Source organism: Dama dama, chromosome 8 (genome assembly GCF_033118175.1).
Source record: "Dama dama isolate Ldn47 chromosome 8, ASM3311817v1, whole genome shotgun sequence".
Classification (NCBI taxonomy): Eukaryota; Metazoa; Chordata; class Mammalia; order Artiodactyla; family Cervidae; genus Dama; species Dama dama.
This window is the reverse complement of record NC_083688.1, coordinates 42,639,608-42,667,124: the sequence shown is the minus strand read 5'-3', so window position 1 is coordinate 42,667,124 and position 27,517 is coordinate 42,639,608. Positions and strand designations below refer to the sequence as shown.

General features: G+C 42.3%; 2 protein-coding genes across 10 annotated transcripts in view; one reads left to right on the top strand and one right to left on the bottom strand.

Moving 5' to 3' along the window:
• ABI2 (abl interactor 2) overlaps nt 1–7,419 on the top strand; it is a 104,380-nt gene extending 96,961 nt beyond the window's left edge. For 4 of the 7 annotated variants that reach the window (XM_061148960.1, XM_061148959.1, XM_061148958.1 and 1 more), the window contains one exon: nt 2,950–7,419. In XM_061148960.1, coding sequence (XP_061004943.1) covers nt 2,950–3,125 — 176 coding nt within the window. In that variant the 3' untranslated portion in view covers nt 3,126–7,419. The remainder of the gene's footprint in view (nt 1–2,949) is intronic. The other 3 variants (XM_061148964.1, XM_061148962.1, XM_061148961.1) reach the window with 1 other exon arrangement.
• Nucleotides 7,420–7,893: 474 nt separating this feature from the next.
• RAPH1 (Ras association (RalGDS/AF-6) and pleckstrin homology domains 1) overlaps nt 7,894–27,517 on the bottom strand; it is a 100,677-nt gene continuing 81,053 nt past the window's right edge. For 2 of the 3 annotated variants that reach the window (XM_061148954.1, XM_061148955.1), the window contains 4 exons: nt 22,206–22,304; nt 21,075–21,195; nt 17,877–18,019; nt 7,894–15,286 (listed from right to left, as the gene is read on the bottom strand). In XM_061148954.1, the coding sequence (XP_061004937.1) occupies nt 13,280–15,286; nt 17,877–18,019; nt 21,075–21,195; nt 22,206–22,304 (2,370 nt within the window). In that variant the 3' untranslated portion in view covers nt 7,894–13,279. The other variant, XM_061148956.1, reaches the window with a different exon arrangement.

The window sequence follows — 27,517 nt, the reverse complement described above, 5'->3', positions numbered from 1 at the left end:
ATATAGCTGAGTAAAAAGCAGCTTAGGGAAAGTGAAATATGTTCTGTAAAATGTTAAGTGGTATAGCTGGGATCTAAACTTGACAGCCTAACTTCTGAGCCCACATTCTGAACATTGGCTTAAGCTTGAACTCTCACAGACCTAGGATCGAGTCTTGGCTCTAATTTTTACTGGCGTTAAATTATTTGTGACAAAATGACTTATTTGTCAGTGCCGATTTTAATTCCCTTTCTTCTATCAAGTCATCTGTTCATGTGTTCCTCCAGCTCAGTGACATAATTTCTTGGTAGAAGCATAAGCAGTGTATGATAATTTATCAGATAGCATTTCTGTCCTCACAAGACTTGTGATGGCCCCTTGTCTTATTCATCTTTGTATCTCTAAAAATCAGAATGGATGCTCCATTAATGATTGTCCAAAAATGAATAGTGCCACTCATTCTGAGGAGTCCAGAAAGCTTCTCAGTGAACATGGCATGTGTGATGTGCTTTGAATGCTGAGTGTGAGTTTCTCAGGCAGAGAAGAGAGATAGGAAGGGGCCCTCCAGTCAGAATCCTGAGTTGAAAGGGCATGGTGACTAATGTCCTGTGCCCGGGGACCTGGTGAGTTGTCGGGAGGGTGGGGGTGAGCTGAGGGTGCCGGAAGGGAAGGAAGTTATAACTAATGTTGGGAGGCCTTGAATACCAGGAAGAGGGTGTTTGGAATTTTTTTCTTTTTGAAAAATCTGATAGTAAAGGAAAATTGTGGAGGATCTTAAGTAGGTTAATGATAAGTTCCCATTTACTTATATTTTAATTTTTTTTTTAAAAGATACCTGATAATAGTGTAGAGTGCATTAGAAAGAAAGAAAAATAGGAGTTGGAAAGACCAGGTTTGGGTATCTTTCTAAAGCAAGAGACTAGGGCCTCAGCTGAGGTGGCGGTGCTGCAGATGTTGTCCACATAAATAAACAGACGCAAATGGAAGTATTCTTCCCGCAGCACTGACTCTCAGTTCTCTTAACTCCTTCAGAGTTGTTTGCCAAAAATCAGTTGATGTTCTGTCTTTAAAAATTATGTTTTATATGATGTGTCATCTGATAACCTCATTAAAGTCTACCCTAACTGTCGTTGAAAGCGAAGGAATGGGAGCCACCTCACTTGTGAAAAGGTGGGGTGGTCTGGGGAGTCATTCTCTCTCTCAACACCATGCTGGTAATTTGAATTGGCTCTTTGGCCCCCGGGGTGTTTCTGCACTTAAGCATAGCGCACCACTGTAGTTTTGTTAAGTAGGAGAAAGATAAACAGGAAATGAGAACTTTTATGACTGATGCTTGACTGATGGTATCGTCCCAGGCAGATCAGATCTAGATGCAGGATTTTAAAAAATCATGTCACTCACGCTGCTTAGAAAATCTTCAGGTGCCCGTAGTGACATGTGTATTCCAGCTTGAAGACTGAGCACTGACGAGGGCATTGACTGTGACGGTGGAGAAGAGTGTGGGTCTGAGAGGTTCAGAAGGCGTGGGATTAACAGGATTTGCGGTACTTTCCTCTGAATTACTTTTCAGTGGGTTTACATTTCTGTAAGCATCAGGAATGTTATCAATCCAAAAAAAACAAAAGTCAAAATATTAAGTTGACAGGAAATACTAAATACTCTACATATCTTGTATTCTCTTTAAACTTGTATGTCATTTAATTGTATTTGTTTAGGTGTTTGGTTATACTTTGAGAAATACACACAGACTCTTTGTAGTTTCCGCTAAAGTATTTTCTGGCATCCTCTGTCACACTAATGGCAAATATTCAGAGTTTAGGAAAGCTGTTGAATTTTTACTAAAGCAGGCCAGAAATCCAAGTTAACTGGAGCAAGTTTTACTATCTCAAAAGTCCCTGTTTTAGTTTGTTTCTTATTTGTTTAGGATTAAGGTTGCATAAGAAACAGTCAATATATGCTTCTCAAAACAAAGATTTTATTGAGTGAAATTCCAAGTGGCATAATAAAGGTACAGATCTTTTTATAGAAGGTTTAATTTGAGGGAGACTAGTAAAGGGAATGGCTATCCACTCGGGTATTCTTGCCCGCCAGGCTCCTCTGTCCATGGAATTCTCCAGGCAAGAATACAGGAGTGGGTTACCATTCTGTTCTCCAGGGGATCTGCTCTATCCAGGGATCAGACTCAGATTTCCGGCATTACAGGCGGGTCCTCTACCATCTGAGGCAGTGGGGAAGCCCAATATAGGCTGTCCCAGTGTAACTATACCATTGAGGAAAATCTAATACTTAAGAACCAAAGATTGTCTGAGAAATCATTGACAGGTCCCAGTTAACAAGTGATTTAAGTAATGAAAATCACAGGAGCGCTCACAGGTATCTGTTTTCTTAACACTTTCAGTCTGTTACCCTGGAGGTGTTAAACTGGTGGCATAAGACAGCGTGTGTTTTGAAATAATACATATGGTAGATGCCATCATTCACACTTTGTCACTGTTCTCAGTTAACAGGCATAGGCTCTAAAAGTGTGAGAAGAGAGACATAGTCTGCTAGTGCCTCAATTTCATTTTCTCACTGGCCTCTCCTAGTTTATCTCATTGCTCTAGTATCATTCCAGTGTTTAAAAATACATGTTTTTACGTAATATGGTGCTTTAACACAAGCTTTACTGAAGAAACAGCCATCTTTCCCCATTCTGGGATTGTGTGTATCTCTTCAACAAGACTGATCAGTAAGTTTGACTAAACACTACTTTTTGCCATTTATGAAGTTTTGAACCTAACTTCAACATGGAATTCCACTGTAGAGGCTGGGTATTAGACAATGAACGTGGGGGTGGGGGACGGGTGGGTCCTGTGTTGAGAAAGTCAGTTTTTGATGTGTTGCAGAAGTTCGGGAAGGGTATTCATTATTTGGTTCTACCTTTCTGTGAATGTTATTCTTCTTTCATATCCTTTTTTTTCCCTCCTCTAGTTGTGGCAATTTATGATTATACAAAAGACAAGGAAGATGAGCTGTCCTTTCAGGAAGGAGCCATTATTTATGTCATCAAGAAGAATGACGATGGTTGGTATGAGGGAGTTATGAATGGAGTGACTGGGCTTTTTCCTGGGAATTACGTGGAGTCTATCATGCATTATTCTGAGTAAAGCTCAGCAGGGCTGTCTCCCTCACAGGAATAGTCAGGTCTTCCCAGATTATCGAAAGGCCCTGGGGATTCCCCTCCAGTGAAATTGAATGAAGGATACAAATGACAAAAGCTACTTTTTTTTTTTTTTTTGGTTTATCCCTCAGTATTAAAACAAAAAAGCAAGCTGAATTTGAACAAATGGATCTTTCTGCCATCACTTACACTATGCTGAGCTGTTTGGATTGAAATAAAGTGACGGTTTCTGAATATATCAGAGGTATAACAGCGTAACTATGTGAAACAAATCAGGTTAAGACTGATTCAGAAAAAAAATCTGGGATCTTTCTCAGGAATATTGTACACCCTTGGGATTTCTCCTCCTGCGGAATCTGTGGCACTGGGTGCCCTGCAGTGCCTGTGCTGAAGGTTAGCCGCGTGGCCCAGTGCGTGCCCTAGCCCCACACTCGCTTCCACTTGTATGAGGAGGGGGAACCGATATTTAAGTATCATACATAACCATTTTTGTAACTGTTTCAGATGGCCTATTTCCTCTTCAGCACTGTAAATTTGCATTTTCTCAGCACTTGAGTGCTCTGAACAAGTTAATGTTGAGCTGACTTGCATCCCTTCATGTTTCTCAGTTCGTAGATTATGAGATCGATTTGCGTCTCCATTCTGAGGGTGGTTGTCTTACGGGGCTGCTGCTGCAAGACCGCGTTGCTGCTGCTGGCTGTGCGCCCGCTGGGGTGACGGTGCGGCCGGCTTCGGGGGCTCAGGTGGGCGCGCCGAGGTAGACAGGGAGGCTCCTGAGGTTCTAGAGAGGGGAACAGTGGAAGTGGCCTGCTCACTAGGTTCAGTTCCTAAACCCTGGCCTTAGGTGCTGTTTTGAGGAGTAGGATCTTAGAGGTCAGACCAACTATTTCTTTACTTCTCTCACTATTTAGGAAACAAACAAATTTTTTTTAATAGTTTATTTTCAATTCTCTTGAGAGTCACTGGGAATAAAAGGCTTGCTCCTGTGCTGTCTGAATGTTATTAATGGCAAGTGTTAGCTACTGTTGAATTTGTTTACTCACTTAGAAAAGATAACTATTCCCCTGATTCTGTGTGTTTGGCCTTTGCAGTAGCTGCTCTTGGTGAGAATCTGAACCTTATATTTCAGATTAAGAATAGTGGGATGAGTGGTATAAGGCCAAGTGCTTATCCAAGTTGTTTTTTTTTTTCCTTCATCTGCACAATTACAGCTTTGAATTCAGTGGAGTTTGGAAGGCAGATGACTTTAGTCATCTCTTGTGTAATAGATATTGAAAAAAATCCAGGAGGCCAGGCTGTTGGGCAGGTAAATACCGTGGTGACGCGCCCGCTCACAGGCCAGAGCTGCCACAGGTCCGTCCTGGTCTCAGTGACCTGGCCGGGAGAGAGCTTTGCAGGTGACTTCCCCGTGCTGGGTGAGAGGTGAGGCGGCAGCCGCGTGTATTTCAGACATGGGCCTTGAACATGATAGCGCAGGTGAGGAACGTGACTGAAAAGTGAGCAAGTGTAGTAGGTGTGAGGGAGTGCAGACAGAGCTAATACTCTACCTATGAATTTATTATCAGAGCACAAAACTCATCACCATGTAGCTGAGAGCCAGATAGTGTTTCCTTAAGAATTTTGTTTCAGAGTTGCAGTTTTTCCCTCACACAGTGCAGTTAGCAGAGATTTCCCGGAGACTGCATTTCATTTTCATTAACTTGCCTCCAGTACACTGTAAGTTACACTTCATACTTTGTTAGGTCACCTTGATACTCTCAATTCCCTGTCTTCCTTCAAAGTAATGGCCCTTGAGTGTCCTCTGAGCCTTCAGCTTCATTATGGATGCAACCAAGACTAGACTTGGAGAGGTTAAACTCTTTTAGTGTTGGTGTGTAACTAGGAAAACTGTTTTGAAATTAGACGTTCAAAGTTATTTAAATAGTTTTTTGCTGAGAAAGCTTAGTGGACTAATAAAGCAGAAGGTATTTCAAAATCCAGCAAATAGCTCCCACAGCTCCCACCTTCAGAAGCCCAGAAGACAACTGCATAAAGAGTTGGTGGTGGTCAGCTTGCCTGTTGGACCCCTGCTGGACTGGGGAGCTGAGAAGATACTGCTGAAGACCTGCAGCACGGGGATCCATGGGTCGGCCGACTTTCCTGTATTTTTTAGTACTAGTGTGTGTGTAGTTTTTTGTTTTAAAAACAACACCTGTTGGAGTTTCTGCATATTTTATGTTTTTTGTACAGTTTTAAATTCTGTATATTGTTTTGGAAGGATACTATGTAATGATGATGGGCCAGGCTTAAAGTCATTGGAGACTTTTAATATTTCATAGACTGCATGTTATTAATAGTCTGTGAGGGTAGTATTTGTTTTATTGTAAGTTCATCCCAGTGTAAAATAAACTACAAGATGGTTGGTAGTAGGAATTCTAAACGAGTGCAGAAATCTTACATGCTACATAGTATTGTGGCAAAGGTGATTCAGGTATAAAATCTGCTGACCAGTAAGCAACCATTTTATTGGGCTAGAGGAGGTCCATTTCCTCTTGAAGTGTTTTTGACTTGTGTCCACTCCCTTTTGCCTTTAAAAAAAAAAAAAAAAAGAGGAAGGGATTTGACTTACAAGTTGTTCCCTTTTTAAAAGTATTACTATTGGACAGGCCATGGGGATTTCAACGAAAGCATATTTTCTTGTTGACCTTATGACCTAGGCAATAAATTGAAAACCTAAATCTTGTCAACATGTCAAAATCTAGATTTGAGAGATTGAGCCTGTTGTTTGAAATACATATGAATCCCTTACAGTGTCTTGTTTAGTACTTCCCATCTTTTGTCGACTTGCTTTTCTGTCTTCTCCAGGACACCTGCTATTCCTACCGCAGGGTTCGGGACCTGCTATTTTTGCTGTGTTCATTACCCAGCCAGAGAGACTTTTCTGTGTCTTCACAGTGGTCTCTGTAATGTAGCTGTGCGCCTCAGCAGTCTCATGATCACTCAGATTTTTCTGTCTGAGAGGCATGAAAATGACAGTGTGCTTTTATCCTTTTATGCTCACTTTCTTTTAGCAGGTGACCATTCTGCATTAGGAACTGGTACTTTTTCTTTAACCACCTTTCTTCCTCCGTGGAGAGAGCATGGCATGACCTGAAGGCCACCTCTCTCTTGGAAAAGGCTTTGATGGAGGAGCTGGCAGGTGGTTGACACATCTTGGAAAAGAATGGGGATCCGCATCACTTCTCATCTGTTTGCTTCTGAACTTCTTTGGCCAGAAACTCCTGATCAGTGTTAAGGTGATAATTTCCCTCACGTGATTTACTTAAAGAGTTTCAGAGCTAGATGAGATTTCAGAACTTTTAGTTCAGTCTCATTTTACTGATGAGGTTAGATGTTTCATTTCAGGTAACAGCTAGTTAACAACAGTAGAACCCCTGACTCAGCGCCTGGTACTTTTTCTGCAACTGTCTTAATTGTGTTATATGTTTATTTTAAAGTTCTACTTGATGTCTTCAGGAAGATACTTGAAAAGTCAACACTATGTTTCAATTAATACAATTCAAAGTGTTGTTTAAAGGAGTGTATTGAGTGCAGCCTTAATTAGTAAAAGTCATCTTCATTTTAACCCTTTTGAAACTACACTCAGTACAAACGGTCTTTTTCATTAGGTGTATGTAGCTAAAATGGTAGTGTCTCAGCACTGGAAGGAGCGGCACAGCCTTATCTGAGAGCCTTAGAAAACAGTTCTTGAATGGAGGCAACGCGCTCATTACCTTAAGTTTATTTTGTGCTGAGCTTTGTTGATTTGAGAATCTCATGCTTTAAAAGAAAAAATTGACAAAAAAATGACAGGGCCTGTGTATAAATGATCCTTGCTGAATATCTTGAGGTTTTTTTGTAAAAAAAATTAAACAAAAAGCAGACAAAAAGCTTATTTTCACATTAAAATGGAAACGTCTTTTGCAACTTCAGAATTCTATGGAAAAGCAGTTTTTATCATATTTTGTGTCCATGCATCTTTTTCTTAACAAAATAGTTTACAGAAAAGAATGTAAACAATTTGTGATCTGGCCAGTTGTGCTTACAGCTCCTGGAGGGAGGGTTGGTGTTACGCCTTCAGTAAGAACAATGTAGGAAAACCTGAGGGAGCATCTGTTGCCAGTAATGTTTCTTGTGTGTGCCATTAAACCACCTCCAGATGAGTTGGGGGGACATTTCACTTTTTAATTTTGAAACTGTATTTGGAATTAATTGTTGCTGTGTACTAAGAACTTGGCCTAAATAAAATCCTACAAGGTATAGCCAAATGTCTTGAGAATGTATTTTTGCAAGTAACCTTTTGGCCGTGCCATGTGCAGCATCTCAGTTCCCTGACCAGGGAGTGAACTTGAGCCACACCAGTGAAAGCCCGCAGTCCTTACCACTAGGTGGTAAGTTACAAGTGCTGGCGTGCTGCAGTCCATGGGGTCGCACAGAGGCGACGCAGCAGCAACATGATTGTAAATACATTCGAATCCACACTTACACATACCTTGACACGGCAGTTCAACACATGATTGTGATACCAAGACTTTCAAACAAAAAGCAACCTTTTTTGTTCTAGTTCTTACCTAACTGTGTTGTTTAAAGGGGTAAAAACGTTATTTTCAGTTGAACACATCAAATTATAGTTTACCTTCACGCTTTATGTGCATGTTACAATCTGTTTTGGGTACCTCAACATAAACAGCAAAACCAGGTTCTTACGGTGCCGATCCACAAACAGTCCAGTCCAGTTTAGATGTTTAAATGAATCTATGTATTCTTTTTATTAAGGACTGGATAAGCTGACATAATGGAAACACGTAAATTACACTGACCGCGTGACTACTGTCCTAAGCCATTACAATAGTTTACTGACAGTAACTTGGCAAGAATAAGTAACTTGGAAAATAACTTAATCCAGCAGTAGAACAAAAACATCGTCAGTAGTACTGAATATCTCTCTCATATATATATATCTATATATAGGTTTGCACAATCAGGGAGCAAGGCACATAATGAAATGAGTGTACATTTAAGTAGAAGAAAATAATAGCAACAGAGCTGAAAGAAAAACTGTAACTTCATCTTTACCGAGCTGTGCGTAATCATCTGAATAATGTCCTCTATCCTGTACTTTCAATGCAGTTCCTTTTGCCTTTTTCATGCTTTAAAAAGCTATATTCCTACATTGTATATATTTATGGCAAAGCTCCCACAGCCTGGATGTTAGCATGAGCCTTTACTCCTTCTTTTTTTTTTTTTTAAGAAATAGGAAGAGAGGGAGCAATCTCAGTTAAATATAATGTGCAATTTTTCTTTAAAACAGTAAACAATGCTTTTACGACATTTACACAAGCTGATATTTTAAATGTACATTTCTATAAAAGGAGTTCACTAGTGGCTGACAATAAAATTAATGAAACATTCCAGTTAATGCTTTTTTTTTTCCCCTAGGAGAAATTATTTACAAGTAGAGAAATACAGGAGGTGGTAATCATGAAAAATGGCAGTTTTTGGTATTAGGTTACAATAAACTTAACAAACAATGGACAGTTTGCAGATTTTGTTTAAGTGCCACAAGCATGTCCTGCCTAAGAAGAGGTTGAGGCTTCAATTATGAGCTTGGTATTAATAGCCATCCATGTTCAACATTCATTCTGAACTTGGCCATCTTTTAAATATGTAGTACTCACCATCACCCTGACTTGACTCAACTTCTCTAAATGTCTTTGGTAGAAAGCAGCCAGACCTTGATTAGGTAGATGAAGCCATCTCTTGTGAGACAGTCACTTTTTCTGTTTCTGCACCAACTAGAAACACCTTCCTTCTTTCATTAGCACCTCAAAGTTTGCTTGTTAGATTTTTTTTATGCTGTTCCCCCAAGAGAGTTCAAGGCACTGGGAATTATAGCAGATGTTTTCTAAATGGTTTATACTTCAACAAGCAAAGAGCAAACCAATTGGAGATTATTTCCTTCACACGTTTATCAAGTATATTGTGTTTAGCTTATTTTTACTTAGCAAGTGTATTCTATAGCTAAATTTCGGATTTCTTATACATATAGACCTTCTAAGGGCACAATTAAGAACTGAACACTTGTTTACTTTGAGGGAGACTAGTAAAGAGATAACAATGGTCTTCCATTCAATTTTTAAAGGAAAATAAATCTTAATTCTGTACTTCTTGCATCTCTCCATGGATCAAATCTCAATTTTGTGAGTGGGCAACCATTCCTATAGGGTCAGGAATAACTTGCTGTATGTAAATAATGTGAAGTGTATAAAACAAAACTTCAAGTGCCAAAAGGTTCTTGCAACCTAAAGTGATTTTTAGAAATAAACATCCTCTTACAAGTGTACAAATCCAAATTATTTAAAGGAAGTCATTATACCTATAATCACAGGATCATACAGTTTTAATTGGTTTAAACAAAATCCATGAGGTTATGAGATTACATAAGTTATAAACTGTTAGTTCTGAAGTTAACTACATAAACCTACATGAAACAGTTTGGTAATATAGAAAACTAGGAAAAGGTTTTCTTGTTTAAAATTACCTTGTGTCTGTAACATAAAATTGCGTTTAGCTGTGGGAAAAAGAGTGACAAGGGGTTCTGTTGGTGGCCCGATAGTCAAATCAATCCATTACCTGAAGTTTTTTTCAGGCTCCTTATAGCCTAACATCCTTGACATGAGCTTATTAGCAGTTGTATTCTCCCAGAATAGCAGCTTCTGAAACTCTTAACTGGATGCACAGCTCCTATTAACCTTGACCTCGGAGCTGTTAATCTATTGGAATTACTCTTCATGATCCCCCCAATTCTGTTTACCTTTTTGATCTCCTCAGGACTGCTTTTAGTGGCAAGTAAACTTACATCGAGATGGGACTGCCTAGATAGTTTGCAGCCCTTCCCTAGCAGGCTATGCCGGCAGGGGGCAGGAGCACCTTGATGTCCGAGGACTGTGGGACAGTCTGTGGGATGTTCCTCTGAGATGTTCTGATGAAAACTGTTTCCTGTCACTTCTGAAGAGTCAGCAATCTTATCTTAAAAAGCCCCAGAAATAAAAAAAACACCCAATTTACAGTGAAGTGGGTACCTGTAAACCTTAAGAGTAGTTACTTTTTCCAAGAGCAGAATTCTACAGCAGCTAAGGGGAAAAAAAAAGTATTTGGGTAATAAAAGCCAAGCTTCAATATAGAATAATCTTAACATAACTATGAACTTAATGTTTTAACAGAATAGGCTTTGCTGCCCTTCAGAGTTGTTGCCAAAACTTTAAGCATAGGTTGGATCAAATTTTGAAATTTTGTGGTACAAGTTAAGGATGTCACTAATTAGTAAGTCACTAGCTCTTAACAGGCACCTGTCTGCACTGCCCTCAACAGCAGGATACTATTGATTTTTCAGTACAGCCAAGCCAGCTGACAAGATTGTCTCCCTTGCCCTGGCGAAGCTTTGCTGGGTTAGAGGAGCTGAGCAGAAGGCCGTGGAAGAAGGCACAGTACTGTGTCATCTGGCAGTGTTTTTCCTGAACACACCGGGGAAGGAGAGAGCCAAAACAACAGCAGTCTCCAAACCACATCCCACCAAAAATCCCAATTAAAAAAAAACCCTAGAGGGAGTAAAACATGAGAAGTATATCTAAAATATCATTTTTGTTTTTTTGATTCAGTTGTTTCACATAAAGAGGGAAAAAAGTTGATTAATAGCCTTGTCTTTGGAGAAATGTAAAGGGCTACAGCCTGTTGTCAGATAGTCACAAAGCCACTGACAGCTCCTCTCCGCTGGCTGTGTTCTCCTGGTGTTCTAAAGGATGTCTGCTCTCTCAGGAAAATGATACACTAGAAGAAGCATCGGTTCAGGATGGCTACCGTCAGGACTGACACAAGCAATAAGGCCCAGGAAATCCCCCGCTGAAAAAAAAAAAGTTGGATCTTACGGCTCCAATCAGGAGTGAAGGAAGACTGAGGAGACATGATTTCTTCCCTCAGGGGGAGCGGTCCATCCTCATATAAGAGACCACCACCACAATAAAAAACCCTAGTGATGAACGTTTATACGAGTGGATTCAGAGTCCTTCTATCCTTCAAAGTCCTCTATCTCACAAATAAGGGGGATCCTTAGAAGATAAAGCTGCAGGCAGAAGACTGGGGAATCACTTCATTCGTGAGTCACAGTGGCGCTTGGCAGTGTTACTCAAATGTACTCAAATTGCAGTGCATGCTTAAATGAACAATATAGATGTGGTAAAGGTCACTTCATAACCATAAGAATATCAAGCACATAAAACTTTGTGAACTGAAACAGATCTAAAAAAGTATCTTTTAAAGAAGCAGGGCTGTAACAAATGCACACTGGTATATATTCTTATTGCTCTATAAACAGGAGTATACTATCACATCCTGGAGATGTTACAATGGGGGGGGGGAGGTTTCCACTTTCTCTGATGCAGTACTTTGTTGCAGAGTGAGAAATCCTGTGTACACAGCACAATCTTGCTAACTCTTGAATTATTTACCATCTCTGTCCCACTTTATGGACATCACTTTTTCCTTACGGATAGGGTCGAACACTTCTGCAGTTGCACTGGTGATCCCTATTCACAACAGGCTAAGATGTTCATTACAAGGTGTGCTGACTTATCACTGCTGGGGAGGTACTTTTTATTCTCCCATTTAAGAGCAGTTCTAAGGTTGGCCTAACGGTCAATTTATCATCACAAATTGCTAAGTCAGTACACATTTCTCAAATACCAAGGAAAATTCAGAGGGGAAAATAAAACATCTAGAAGTACAGTGTGAGCATATGGAAGGGTAACTTGGATAAGTCTCTACAACAGGGCTACAACAAGCAAGGACCCTATTGTGCTCCGGTCACTATGGATGAAATCGTCGAAACACTCATTTCCCCCCTCCCTCTATGATAGTCCCATACTTAAATGAATGCTTTGTATGTCACATTACTAGCTACAAAAAACTTAATTAATGACAGCTGCACAGGGGCCAGTGTTGTTCTCTCTTCTAATGCATCCCGTCAGACAGCAACACACAAAAAAGACGCATTTCAGAAGGTGATTTTGTTTTTCGTAATGATGCAACATAATGGACAAAGGATGTGAGTATCTGATATAGCAGTTGTCTATGGATACCTAATATCAACACCCACTCACAGCACACACTATAAGGAGGTAACTGGTGACCCAAAGACTCGCCGGGACAGAGCATTCCAAGGGTATCATGTTGGATAGTCTCTTACAATAAATCAAAGCAAGGATCATGAAACCAAACTTGATGGAGCTTCACAAGCTCGTGGAAAGGATCCCAATAGTACAGAAAGAACTACAGGATAACAGCACTGTTATAGGCAAAGAGCTTACCTGTGATAGAGCAGTCTAGATTCCGTTGGGGTCATGGCAGCAGTACTGCAACTAGAATGGTTTAGTTACACCACATATTTACTGTTTTCTATGCACAACCACACACTGATAGTGTCTGAAAATTTCCCCACACTGCACTATGACCCGTTCTATGAAACTGATTCCTAATTAAAGTGCCCCTTTATGTAGAGAAAAGAAGTGTCAAGCAGTTCTAACTTCAGCCAACTGGGGGTGAAAACACAAAAGTCCATAGATACACCAAACATTCTGGTTGTCTCCTCAAACTGAGAAATAGCACATTATACATCTATCCTTAATATATAATACACAACATGCACAGAAAGGCCGCACATGGACATTTATAAAATACCTTCTAAATAAGTCTGAAGTTTTTGGTCCAATCCAAATGATAGATAACAGAAATCATAAGGGACAAGACATATATCCCCTTCCATGCCGCTGCCACCCAAAATACACAAAACTCATTTTCAGATTAGGAGAGAAAAAGAATAAATAGAATCACTTTCAGCTATATATATACATATAGATATATGTATACATATATATACATACACACGCTACCTATCTATATATGTATAGCTATGTGTGTACCCGCACATGTATACACACACACAGAGCTGAACACTACCTGAATAACAACGACATACCAGGAGGCTCTGAACACCTGAATTCACAGATGATCAGGTGAGCTGATTGTAGAACTGATTACAGGTTGCATGAAAATAAAATCCTACGGTAGCTACCAATCTCTTGAGAGCTTGGTGTTCTGGTCTCTCTTGGGGGGAGCGGGAGGCGGGCCTCTCCGCAACGTTGCATAGCCTGATATATGACTGCCTCCGTAAGCGGCTTTCTGCTGCTCAGAAAGCAGTTCGGGGGGTGGCGGGGGCAATGCCATGTCGTCCATGGTGGCCGTGGGCTCCGCTCTGGACACGCGGGAGGAGGACAGCGAGCCATGCCGCGTGATGGACTTGCGCTGCAGTGTCCTGTTGAGGTCAGCCAGGAAGCCCGGCTGGACACTAAGGCTGGGCTTGGGCGAGGTGGGCACTTGCGGCGCGACTGCGGCCGCGGCTGGCTGCTCCGAGATCTCGGCTGGAGTGAGGCGGGTGCTATCGTTCCGTTTGGGTCGCGTGGGCGGAGGGGCCTTCTTCACCGATGTTTTGGCCCAGGGCTGCGGCTGCGGGTTAACAACGGCCACTTTTGGAGAGGTGCTTCCTGAGAACACTGCTGGGATGTCGATGGGGGGCAGAGGAAGCTCGGTTTCTGGCGGAGGCGGTGGGAAGTCGGAATCGGACGGAGGAGAAGGGAACTCCACCGCCGAGTCCTTGCCGCGCCCGCTCAGCGCAGCCGCCTTCGCGGACACGCATCCTTGCTGGAGCACCCCGGGAAGGTTAACTCCGGAAAGATGGAGTTTTCCTGGCTTGGGGGGCGCTGCTGGAGGTGGTGGGGTCTCCTTGCCGGGAGACCCCGAGGGTTCGGCTGGGGATGCGAACTTGCTGATTAGACTGTCTACTGAGGGTTTCTTGGGCTCAGGGTGCTCCGCACAGCTGCTGGACTTAATGCTGGAGTTGCGCTGCGGCGTCGGGGGCGGTTTCTTTCCCCCGGGGCTGCAGGTTTTACTGGTCTTTTTGCCCGGAGAGCTGCTTTTGTCGGGGGCAGGAGCCGCTGTGGGTGTGGCTGGCGGCGGTGGCGGCGGCGGCTGCGGGGCCGGGGCGGGCGGCGGTGGCGGCGGAGGGAACACCAGGCTGCTCTCTGGGGGAGGCGGGGGGAAGTCCGGAGAAGGGACAGGGACGGAGCTGGGCTGCCACTTGGGCTTCGCTTTCACGGCAGGGGGGGACTGTGGGGCGAGGCTGACTGAGGCAGGCTTTAAGGGCGGCCCCTCGGCGGGAGGTGGGGCTGGAGGTGGGGGGAACTGGCTGGCTATCTGCTTCACCACGGAGGGCGCCGGGGACAGCGGGGAGGGGGGTGGTTTTACACTGAAGCTCTGCTGCTTGGGTAGCGTGGGCGGGGGCACTGGACTCGGAGGAACAGGGGGAGAGGGTGGAACGTGAGACACAGGAAGAACCGGCTGCTTTTTTACTGGGGGGACTGGCGGAGTAGGTGTGGGTGGCAACGACTGTGTCACTAAGGGGGGCACCGTCTTGGTGCTGGTTGGGGGGGGCAAGGTCACAAGGGGCTTGGGGGGGGCCTGGGGAGGCAGGGGGGCAGGGACGGGAGGAGGAGGTGGGGGCGCTGGAGGAGCTGTCTGCGTGCCGTGTTGGATGTGATGGATCTTCAGTGGAGGAGGTGGGGGGCTGAACTGGGGCAGGGACGGGGTGCAGGGGGCGGGCTTCAGCTGGGCCATAGCCGAGCCGGGGGTGGGGGGTGGGGGCGGGGGCGGCGGGGGAGGCACCACTCCATTGGGGGGTACCAGGATCTGAGGCTTCACTGACAGTGAGGTGGAGGGCTGCATCCCTGATGCAGGGGGAGGCTTAAAGAGGGCTCCTGAATGCTGAGACGCGTTCTGCAGCCTGGTGATCGTGCTGTACTTGACAAACATCGTGGCTGCGGAGCCCGCAGACGGGGCGGACTGGCTGGGCAGGGGAGGGGGAGGCGGAGGCGGCGGGGGCGGGGGAGGCGGGGGCGGAGGCGGCGGGGGCGGGAGGGGCGGTGAAGGCTGTGAGGCCGTGTAGGGGGTGACTAGCTTGGGCTGTGGGGATAAAGGGGGCATGAGTGAGGTGTAGGGCCGATTCACAGACTCCATTCTGGCCTAAAAGGAGTATAAAAGGGAGGTTGGGAGAGAGAAAACACAACAAACAAAACAGTTACAGAGGTTAAGATTTGACTGTTAAACTAAAAAGCAAGGAATCAGAGACATGCATGAAAGGATGCAGCTGCTGGTGATGGTAAAGATGGACAATGGCAGGAAGGCTAAAGTCCAACTCCCTGGGTAACAAGGGCAGGGAGAAAATCTGTTTACCTGACAATCTTCTCTAATGCCTAGACTGCTTAACTACCTGGGGATAATTTCCTGCAGCAAGTCTGTCTGGATGAGGCTTTCTGACCTCTGGTTTTCACACACCCTGCCCCAGGGCGAGCGCCAGGGCCTCGGAGCACGGGACCGCCCCCTGGACTGTGGCAGAGGGAGGTGTGATGACTGGAGTTCACCTTCGGTCGAGGACTGCACCCACATCAAGCAGATGCCATAACTGGGTTTAGGAGAGCTGCTGGAGGGCCTCCGGAAGAATGAGGATGCCTTTTTGATGCTAGTGAGCGGTATGAGTGTGAGAATGCTCAGCAGGCGTGCACAGTCACACAGCAATGAGTGAGCTTGGCACACACACGCGTGTCCGTGAGACACTTGCATCCAACATGCACAGAAGTCCAGCAATGCAGGTAAAGGGGGGTGTTCTTTACATGTGTTTTACTGGAAAATACATAAAGAAATGCTTCATAAACATTACAGCTAAAGATCATAAAAATACCATACAGAAAAAGCCAGAAGAAAATGAGAGGAAACTTTGGAAGGCTAAAGGAAATGTATCAAGACACAGGAGCTAGAGTTTGCCAACAACTACTGACCAGCCCATCTGAGCACCTCTTGGCATGGCCCAAAGGACCACACCCAGTCATTTATTTTATAGAGCTACTCATACATGAATGTGGTTCAAGTGCTTCTGAAAGCAGAGGAAGGACTCTTGGCTTAGCAACTCTGGGTATATCTTTTGGGCTCTTTGAACAAACTGTGAGGATCCAAGATAAACCATCTGTTTTCAATTCTGAATGACATCTAATGAGCACTGGGAATGCTTAGGTTAGTAGACTAGAAGGCTCATGACAGTGCTGAGTTCTAGTGTCCATCAGGTCATTCACATGTTCCTTTAATAACTGCACATCAAAAGCATTAGTTTGCAAGATCTGGTTACAGGAGTCACCCAGGTTAATGTGCTTCCAAAGAACAGCCCCTGACCTTAACTTGACCCTGTCTTGGCTGCTGCAGGGGTGGAGACCTTAGCTGTGCTGGCCTTCTCATTTGGCACCTGAGACTGTGGTAACAAGGAGAAGAAACACACAAGGGGTCAAGACTCAAGCACAGTGTCAGCGCTGTGTGGCAGAGTTCATGGTCTTTCTGAAACTGCGTGCCATGAGGTACTCTGCTGCTTGATCACAGACCATTTGGACCCTTTGCTTCCCTTGGCCTTTCTCCTAACAGTTGGCTAGTTCCACAGTTTAAAATGCACGTGGATGACACCATTAAAATTAAGTTCGGTAAGGTAAAGGACTTTTCTTTAGGCACCTGAATTTTGTAAGCGCAGCTTCTCCACAATGTATATGGAATATCAGCACCAGATAGTCCTGTTCCATTCAAATTGATTAAATATGGGAAGGAAAAAAATTGCTTAACAGTCTGAGCCTCTGATAAGGGGGTTAAACTGTCCTTGTCTTGAGAATTCAGGTTATTAGCACCAATTCTCAAATATTTAATCCTAAGAGAAGGTGTTCCACCCCCACACTGGGCTACCTATGCCTCCTCCACCCTCCCCAAGTCCAGTTAATCATATATGGAAATAAAGGAATAAATTGAGGGGAAATAGCCAGTTAACTCTCACTGAATGTACTTGTGTAAGTGATTCAGAGAAGAAAAACAAAAATCAGGATGATTTTTGGATGAAAACAGAATGGCCAGACCGGGCGAGCTCCTGGCTCCTGGCTCCTGGCCTCGGCGTGTGCCTGCGCCGCTGAGAGGGGCAGAGCTGGGACACCACGGCCCACTGGACATCAGAGACAGCCTGATATGGGGAACCAAAGAACCTCTCTGTGTCTAAGCAGCCTTGCAATGATTATACTTGTCCTTTAGCGTCAATGAGCAACCTTCTATGCAAGGCTTGGGGGTCCAGTATTTTAAGGGGATTAATTGGAATTTAGTCTTCCACATAAACTGTAAATTGAGGAAAATTTATCAATGTGCAAAGAAATGCCAAAAAGCATAAAAGAAAAGGAGTTTGAATAAGTTAATAACCAATGAAGTAATAATCAACTCGTAGCAGCTTCTCTGGAACAACAGCAAGGCTTTGGCAGTAGAGGGTGCTGTTGCTCCATCCAAATTAACAGAGGAAAGGAGGACATTGTTATTTCTTAAAATTCTGAGCCACTGATAAAACTGCTAGGTGGGTTTTTTTTTTTTTTGAGATCTTAGATCATCAGAGCCAATTCATAAATATCCATTTCTGAGAAGCAAAAGAATACTGAGATAAGGCCAAGAAACCTTCCTAATGAAGGAGTAAAAGAGCAGTACGCTACCCGCCTCCCCCCTGGAACACTAGAGAGACTTCCTCTCTACCCTGACCCGAGCGCGTTACCTTGCTGGACTCTTCCAGCTGTGTGCCTCGCTTCCAGGCCTCAGAGAAGATGGAGCTCACCATGCTCTGGGAACGGACGTGTCCTGCCGGCTGGGTGTCAGACAATCCACTGTCAGACTGACTGGAGTGATTGGACTGAGACTCTGAAACATTTCAAAAGTCAGATTAAATAAGTACTGTGACAGTATAAATATGTACGTTTGTATAAAGCTTTCACTTGAGATTAGCCGCGATGCAGAATGGCAGCAAGTTACTGTTACCTGACCCATTTCACACAGACACAGCCCGTGTTTTCCACTAGACAACCTCTCTCATCCTAGGGCAAATAGGAGATCTCGATTCTTTTTAAACTGCTCACCAGGAGAAACTGGTAACTACAACAAAAGGTCCATGTGACATGTGGTGTCCTGACAATCTACCTTGCAAGAACTCCTGGCAAGTAAGAAAATCAATGAACCGTGAATAGAAGAGTGTTTTTTTTAAATTATATCTTCATTATATTTGAGAATCCATCTTTTTACATAATCCTGGCTCCAGGCCATCTCAGAGACTTCTCACTTATGAATTCAGATCCATACATGATGATTACTGCTTTTATCCCAGCAATGAACAATACTGGGAATCTGACTGCCAAGTGAGAAGTGTGTTTCCTAGGGCTTTGGGTGTTGGCACCACAGTGAAGCAGCTGGCCACAGGCTGGCTTCCTGAAGGGCATGGAGATATTTCAGGGGCCCTGGGAATGGCTGAGGACACAGTGGAACCTGACTGACACCTACGGTGCGGGAACTAAAAATGATGATTTCACTGGACGCCAAGTCAGGTGAGGCAACTCTACGGGAGCACCTAGTCCAATGTCTGGTATCTGGTCCGAGAATCAAATGTTAAAGCTAGTCCCACTTCTCTGTGAGGAGAGGATATGATTAGACAGCAGTATTAAGTCAGTCCAGCCAAGTTAATCAAAATATGCAAATATAATAGCCACAAACTCCTTTAGATAAAGTTAAGACAGTATCTTCAGGGTAAAAAATAGAAGCAATAGAGGATAAAACCAGCTATTTTCTTAATAGTTTAATATCCAGGACAGCATCAGCCTTTAAGACAAGAGGCTGGAGCATGTAGCTTCCTGAGCTCTCTTCACATGAGTGTATATGATTTTACAGTTTACATTTAAAAGTCTTCCTAATACTTAATATATACAGACAGATGACTCTGGAGTGGTAAAAGGCACTATATCACTTCATAAAATACCACTGGAAGCACCCAAATTAAGTGCTGCATAAATTTTAAAAATATACATCTTTTTTCTCAATCTTCCTCTTATTCCATTTTCTATAACCCTAGTTGTGACAGTCTTCTTACTTTGCCTTTCCTAATCTACTGCCACAAAAGTTTCTTCCTCCCAATTTAATAAACATTTTATTTTAGAATAGTTATAGACTTATAGAAAAGTTGCAAAGCTAGCACAGTGTTCCTACATACCTAGCACCCAGTTTATCTCATTAACATGTTACAATATTCTGGTCCATGTGTCACGACTAAGGAACCAATACTCAATATTAGCTATAAGGAACCAATACTCAATATTAGCTACACTCCAAACTTTATTTGGATTTCACTAGTTTTTCCACAATTCCATTTTCTGATCAAGGATCTTACCCAGGTTACCATATTACAGATAGTTGTCATGCCATGTCTATGACAGTTTCTCAGACTTCCCTTGTTTTTGATGACCGTGACAGTTTCAAGAAATACTGGTCAGGGTTTCTGCAGCATGCCTCTCCATTTTGATTTGTCTGATGTTTTTTCTTTGAAGTTACGGGATTTGGGGAGGAAGACCGAGAGAGGGAAAACGCCAATCTCCTCACACGGTACCAAAGGAACAAGCCATCGCTATCACTGACTACCCGATCAGGGGCTGAGGCGTTACTGTCGGGCTCCTTCACTGTGAGGTTGTGGCCCCACTCTGAGCTCTTGGGAAGCAAGTCACTTTGCACGGCCCACAGGCAACGAGGGGGTGACGCTCTACCTCCCTGCGGGCAGAACATCTGCATAAATTACTTAGAAATCTGTGCAGGATATTGGTCTCTTCTTCTCCATTTATTTATTTATTTATATCCCCATGGAGTGATGGCTATTTATTTTATAATCTGGAGTATAGCCCTATACTATGTTATCTTGTTGCTCAAATTGTTCTCGCTTTGGCTACTGAGAGCTCTCGCAGGTTGAGTTCTGTGTCCCTTTTACAGACTCCCATCCCTGTGTTCTTTTGAGCACTTCAACACACGATGCTCCAGGCTCATCTTATATATTCTCTGCCACAGCCCTAGAATCAGCCACTCACCAGAGCCCTGACTCCTTTGTTTTGGAAAACGGCATTGAGAGGCCGAGGTTGAGGCTTTTGGTATTCTCACTGCTACTGGGCTGTCACTGCTTCTAGCCCTCTAGGTGGGCAGAACCAAAGAACGTACATGTGGACACGAGCCCATGTATGTATACATTCACAGTGTGTTTCTGTTTACTTATTTTAGGGATGAGATTAGTCATATAGCTTCTAAATCAAATAAATATTTAATTATTTCATAATATAGGCCATTAGAACAAAAAATTATGCTTTTAGATGATACGGATATCATTTATGGAACTTTTGAAGGGAAAGAAGCCTGTATCTTAAGATGTGATCATAGCATCCTGGTTTAAAGGATATGGGAATCTGAAAATAAGCACCTTTTTAATATCACTGATTTCCTCTGAAAACTTTAGAAAGTTTGACTTAAACAGCTTCCTTAACTGTTGATACTGAACAAATTCCAGTTGTTTCCACTCCACTGAAATGTCAGGAAACCTGTGAGGATTGGAGGGCAGTTTCATGATGATTCTGAGTACTCTTCTCCAAGCAACTTTCTATCCCCAATTGTGCATCAACACTTGCTTTCAGCAATGATTTTTAAATAAATTTCACAACAAAACTCTTGGCTTTACCACTTCATATACTGGTTTTCCATTTCAAAACATTATGAACTAGGTGATATTATCTGCTCTAAAAATTAAAAATTGCATATGTGCCTACTGATTAAAATTTAGAAATTATGCATAGCCCTAGTTTTAAAAAAAATCACTCTGAGATAACCGGGTCTCCTATCAGTCACTATACAAACACCTTCCTGTTAGTAGTAGAGTTCTTGAGGCATTTCAACCTACCTGGGATGCTGGAAGAACTGGATCCTGATTTAATGCTGGAGCTGGATAAGGAAGTCCAATCATAAGCCGATTCTGTCCTCTTCAAAGCTTCCTGGTAGTTCATGTAGAGCTGCTTCCCATACTAAACAGAAGGCAGTAAATGAGGACATCTGAACTTCACTGGGTATGATATGGGTGTATGGGGCAGGAAAAGGGGGACACATTTCTGTTTACTGACTCACAGTTTGTAATAAAATTAACACCCTGTAATACTTCAAAAATTCTTTGAATAGCAGTAAATCAGAATCTACTCTTATCTGTCCTCATTTTTAGGAAGGCAGCAAGAAGTTAAAACTTGATTCTGTTTAGGTTCATTATCAACATAAATATTTTTTCAGTTATTTTTAAAGCAACTTTGATTTTATGTCTATAATAAATTTTATTTTCAGTTACTTAAAAGTGAATAAATATCCTTTCGAGGACTACATATCATCTTTAAGGTGTCCTTAAAAAATTTTTTTAAGACTTTATTTTTTCTAGAGCACTTTTAGGTTCACAGCAAAATTGAGAGGAGGGTAGATTTCCCGTGTACATTCACAGTGTCTCCCATTACCAACATTCCCTACTAGAGTAGTAAATTTGTTATCATCACTTAGCTCACATGGACACCTGAGGTTACCTTAGGTTCACTCTTCGTGTTTACATTCTGTGGATTTGGACAAGTATATAAAGACATGTACCTACCATTGTAGTATCATATGGAGTATAAATATTTTCACTGCCCGAAAAATGTTCCACAATCCACCTATATTCATTTTTCCCCCAACCCCAAGGCAGGTGAAGTTTTAAAAAAATTCTTTTGTTCAGGTGAAACTCTGCTATATAACAACCATATAGTGCATTCTCCAAAGCCAAAATAAATCACTTTGCTGCTACATAAGCTTTTACCAGCAGTATTATTCCTTGGATACCAGCTGGTAAAAGTTTATCCCCATCACCGAGAAAAAAAGACACTTAAAATATGAAACTTAGGCCTGACAGACTGAGACACTGGCAAAATTATGAATATGAAACAAATAATAATTGTAATGACAACCAAAACCATATCACTAAACACCCATCATTCCATTATCAAACCAAAAGAAAACCTACCTTTGCAATGCGTATACCATTGACCCACTGGTGCAGGGTCCTCATGTCATCACAGCAAAGGTATTTGATGTACTGAGATTTCTTCTGGATCTGCGGGTGCTGCAAGATTTAAGGCAAAACCCAACTAAGTCCCCTGGAGAAATAAGAGAGAAATTCTATCAAAGCTTAAACATATCCTGACAAATTACAGGTCACTGGAATAATGGCCAAATCATTTATACCTCTTAAACATCCGTAAGGTCGAATAAAAGGGTTCTAAGTATTTTTACAAAACAAACAAGGAGGCAACTTGTGTTAAATTTTAGGCCAAGATGTTGAAAGTTAAAAAAAAAAAAAAAAATCCTTCCCATCATGGAAAACTCCAAAATACCGCTTCTACCCTTCAAAGGAACGAAGGCTACCACGGCTAGCAAAGTCAGTGGAATTTTTCATCTATAACGGAAGCGAATGAATGAATGAACTGAAACCATGCAATCAGAAAACTCCAGATGATAGCGTCTTTGGTAAAGCCTCCGGCGCCTCTCTGGAGGTGAACGCCTGGGTGGAGGTGAAGCAGAGGACACAGCACCTGAGAGGCAGTGCTGCTCCCTGCCGTGGGCTGAGCAGCGCTCTGCAGGCCCCTCTGCCGCAGCCCGTACTTCTTGGTTGAGGCTTGGATGGAAGGTGACTGACTTGACCTTGGCTACAAAGTACAAGTTCAAGAATAGACTCAACATATTTTAACTCCACTGAGCCACAACCTCTAGTTCCCTTGGAAGAAAACTTGGTTCTGGATTTAAAGACTGTTAATTACTACCTCTCTTTTCAGTGGAAAAATTTTATTTCACCTGGAGAAATATTGAAATTTATGTTCAACTACAAGAGGCTGTATAAATTCTCTAACCAAATGTTTGTTGTGAAAACCCATGAGAGCAATAAAATAAGCAATTTTATAAGTTTTCGATGCAGCAGGAAAATTTGGCCACAAATATAAGTTATGTATATCTGCATTGTTAAAAATCAATCCCTCTGGTTGACAAGAGAACTGTAAATCCATTTATTCCATTTTATTCACTGCTTTACAGAGCTCACCCCCAATGATAAAACATTTAATATCAAAGCCAATTTAGTTACTGAAGGCTGCAGTTGGAATTTTAAACAATTAAGCCCGCAACAGTAACAGGTTAGCTGAACAACACTTAACTGTTTTCTCCCCGGAGTAGAGGCTCACAGCCTTCTCCTGAGTCTACTCCCTTGTCCTCACTGTGTGCCCACTCGCTCAGTCATGTCTCTTTGTGGTCCCATGACTGCGGCCCTGCCAGGCTCCCGTGCCCATGGAGAATAGTGTGCCCTAATATTTTCAAGAATACTAGAGTGGGTTGCCAGTTCCTACTCCAGGAGCTCCTCCTGACCCAGGGATCGAACTTGAGCCATTGACATCTCCTGCACTGGCAGGAGGATTCTTTACCACTAGTGCTGCCTGGGAAGACCGGGTCCTCAGTAAGTCATCATAAACCAGCACGGCAATCTTGCAAGGGCAAAGGACAGGCAGAGGTGTATGTATTTTTCTATAAAAGAAGGATGGGGAATTCTATTTCATTCACTCATTCAAGCAACATCTAATGGGTAAGAACTGCCTGCCAGCTGCTTGAAGTAGGTGTTGGGCTACAGCATGCATATAACACAGAAGGGCCCACAGCTCATGAAGAAGATAAAATGAGCTGATTGAAAGTGTTTTCTTTGGTGTTGCCAACTAGGGCTTAAAGAGCTGTTCTTCATCTCCTGCTTCTCTGAGGCCTCACCTACACGGCCGGGTTCAGGTATCTGAACAAACAAGGGGCTGCAGGATGGCTCTGAGCCTTTATCGCCATACCCTCTCTTCACAGTGATTTACAAACCATCCTCCCCCGATTCCTTCTATTTCCCAGAAGGCAGTTACCACACATGGGTGCTCAACTGTAGCAGCGGCCTGCCTGAGCGTATGTGTGTGTTCTCATCATTCTGTACAAGGCAATGTTTTTCATCAATACAACACAGAAAATCAGAGAGATGATCCTCTATCCTTCTCTCTGCCTCTCTCTAACCTGAGAATCCAAATACTACCCTGAAGAGAACTATGATATGACTGAATATCTGCAGATAACTTCATTTTAGGACCTCAAGAATTTTTTTTCAACTGCTCACGTAATAAAGGCATTCCTTCTACAGCTTTCGTTTTGGTCATCCAGGCTCTGCACCAGTGCCTTAGGAGGTAACCTGTTCCTCTAGTATATTGTTACTGTATTTAAAGTGGCATTTATTGAGCACTTAGTATATACCAGGCATTAGGCTGAGTCAGTTCAGTACAGTCAGTTCAGTCGCTCAGTCGTGTCCGACTCTTTGCGATCCCATGAATCGCAGCACGCCAGGCCTCCCTGTCTATCACCAACTCCCAGAGTTTACTCAAACTCATGCCCATCGAGTTGGTGATGCCATCCAGCAGTCTCATCCTCTGTCGTCCCCTTCTCCTCCTGCCCCCAATCCCTCCCAGCATCAGGGTCTTTTCCAGTGAGTCAACTCTTCGCATGAGGTGGCCAAAGTATTGGAGTTTCAGCTTCAGCATCAGTCCTTCCAATGAACACCCAGGACTGATCTCCTTTAGTATGGACTGGCTGGATCTCCTTGTAGTCCAAGGGACTCTCAAGAGTCTTCTCCAACACCATAGTTCAAAAGCATCAATTTTTCGGCGCTCAGCTTTCTTCACAGTCCAACTCTCAAATCCATACATGACCACTGCAAAAACCATAGCCTTGACCAGACAGACCTTTGTTGGCAAAGTAATGTCTCTGCTTTTTAATATGCTATCTAGGTTGGTCATAACTTTCCTTCCAAGGAGTAAGCGTCTTTTAATTTCATGGCTGCAGTCACCATCTGCACTGATTTTGGAGCCCCAAAAAATAAGGTCTGACATTGTTTCCACTGTCTCCCCATCTATTTCCCATGAGGTGATGGGACCGGATGCCATGATCTTAGTTTTCTGAATGTTGAGCTTCAAGCCAACTTTTTCACTCTCCTCTTTCACTTTCATCAAGAGGCTTTTTAGTTCCTCTTCACTTTCTGCCATAAGGGTGGTGTTATCTGCACATCTGCGGTTATTGATGTTTTTCCCGGCACTCTTGATTCCAGCTTGTGCTTCTTAGGCTGAGTAGTTCACATATATTAGCTTACCCCACCCTTGTGAAAACCCCAAGAGTTACATATTATTATTTCTACTATATAAGAAGAAACTGAGGGACAAGAGGGTTAAGACAGCATTCAAAGCTGCTCACCAGTAAGTGAAGAAATCAGTATTTGAAACCATGCCATCTCATTCCAGGGCCTAGACTATTAATGTCACACTACTACTTTATTATGCTTTATTTATGGTAGCTTCCCTGGTAGCTCAGACGGTAAAGTGTCTGCCTGCAATGTGAGAGACGCAGGTTCAATCCCTGGGTTTGGAAGATCCCCCAGAGAAGGAAATGGCAACCCACTTGCCTGGGAAATCTCATGGATCAAGGAACCTGATGTACAGTCCATGGGGTGGCAGAGTCAGACGAGACTGAGCGACTTCCCTTTGTACTGCTCTATTAGGGGTGAAATTGTCTAAATCTGCCGCCTTACTCCTTTTTACCCTATACTATCATTCCACCACTTTAAAAATCACACAAGAGCTAAGAGTGAGTATGAAGGAGACATCCTTTGCTAAAAACTGGAAGCTGGACATTTAGATTTCTTAAAGACTCCAAAGAGAATACAGGCATGTCTCGTTTTACTGCACTTTTTTTTTTTTTGGTACACTTTGCAGTTACTGTTTTTTTAAAGAACAAATTGAAAGTCTGTGACAACCCTGCCTGGAGCAGGTCTAGTGGTGTCATTTTTCCAACAGCATTTCCTCACTTCATGCCTTGGTGTCACATTTGGGTAATTTTTGCAAAATTCCAAACTTCTACATTATTATTATATCTGTTATTGTGATCTGCGATCAGTGATCTTTGCTGTTACTATGACAATGGGCTGAAGGCTCAGATGATGGTTAGCATCTTTAGCAATAAAGCTTTTTAAAATTAAGGTATGTTCATAGTGTCTTCTTTTTTATAGACATAATGCTATTGCACATTTTAAATATATTCACTGGGAAACCACAAAATTCATATAATTTTCTTTATTGCAATATTCACTTTATTACACTGGTCCGGAACTGAACTCATAGCAACTCTGAGTTAAGACTGTATATAATGAAATTGCTCCACCTCCCAAAATGAACAGCTATTAAAAAAGAAAGGTTATCATTTGATTTTTTTAAATTATGTTGATTTGCAAAGTTTGCATTCTCTGACAAAAGGCACAAAAATGGAGAATTAAATAAAAACATTTAAGAACAGAATTAAGAAATTTTGGATTACTATCATGCTACCATTTTTCTCTATGTATGCCAGAAATTAGAATGAGACAGACAATTCCTAAAATTCTGTAACTAAAAAGTGATGCTCTAACATCTTGGTCCAAGTGCCAAAAGAAACTATTGAATATACACAATCCATTTATTACTCTGGAAATACATATAGACCTTAAAAATCAATTCTCTCAACTAACATGCTAGACACTAAAAAATAAGACTATAAACTCCACCTTATTACTTCCAGGATTATCATTATAACATCTTTTAATTAATACAAGTGTTTGAGAAGTTCATGCTCATATTCTATCCCTAAATTCTGACCATTTTTTTCCTTCCCACCTAACATATTAAATTGCTTTGTCTCACTTCTCAAGGGATGAAAATTTAGTCCTAGCTAAGCTGACTATTCGAACAATTATTGTGGTATATGTATTTTTAAAACTCGGGTTTCCTTTAAGAACTTAATTACACATGCATATACATGTCTCCCAAGTGTGTACATCTTTCAGATAATATATCAACATATATCCTGTTTATTTTTATACTGTCAAATTTCATGAATCATCTCTTCCCATCATTTATTTTCATTATTATCTTTAAAAAACTAATTACCAAATAATGTGTTTTATGACTTCCTACAAGTGTGTACCTACTTCCTGTCTCCTGCACTTCACTGGAAGGATTCAGACTCAGTCATTATAGCCCAGAGCTGATGAAAGGGATCAGGCCCTTACAACTATTTACATTTGCATTTGTATGGACCCTGTGTAGCAGCATTTTTTGGTTTGTCAGAACTCATATGTTCAAGAATAAAAATACTTACATAGGAAAAAGCTAGTGCAAGTTTATAAGGAAAAAAAGACATGTCTTAAATACTAATAGTTGAGTGAAAGTCACTCAGTTGTATCCGACT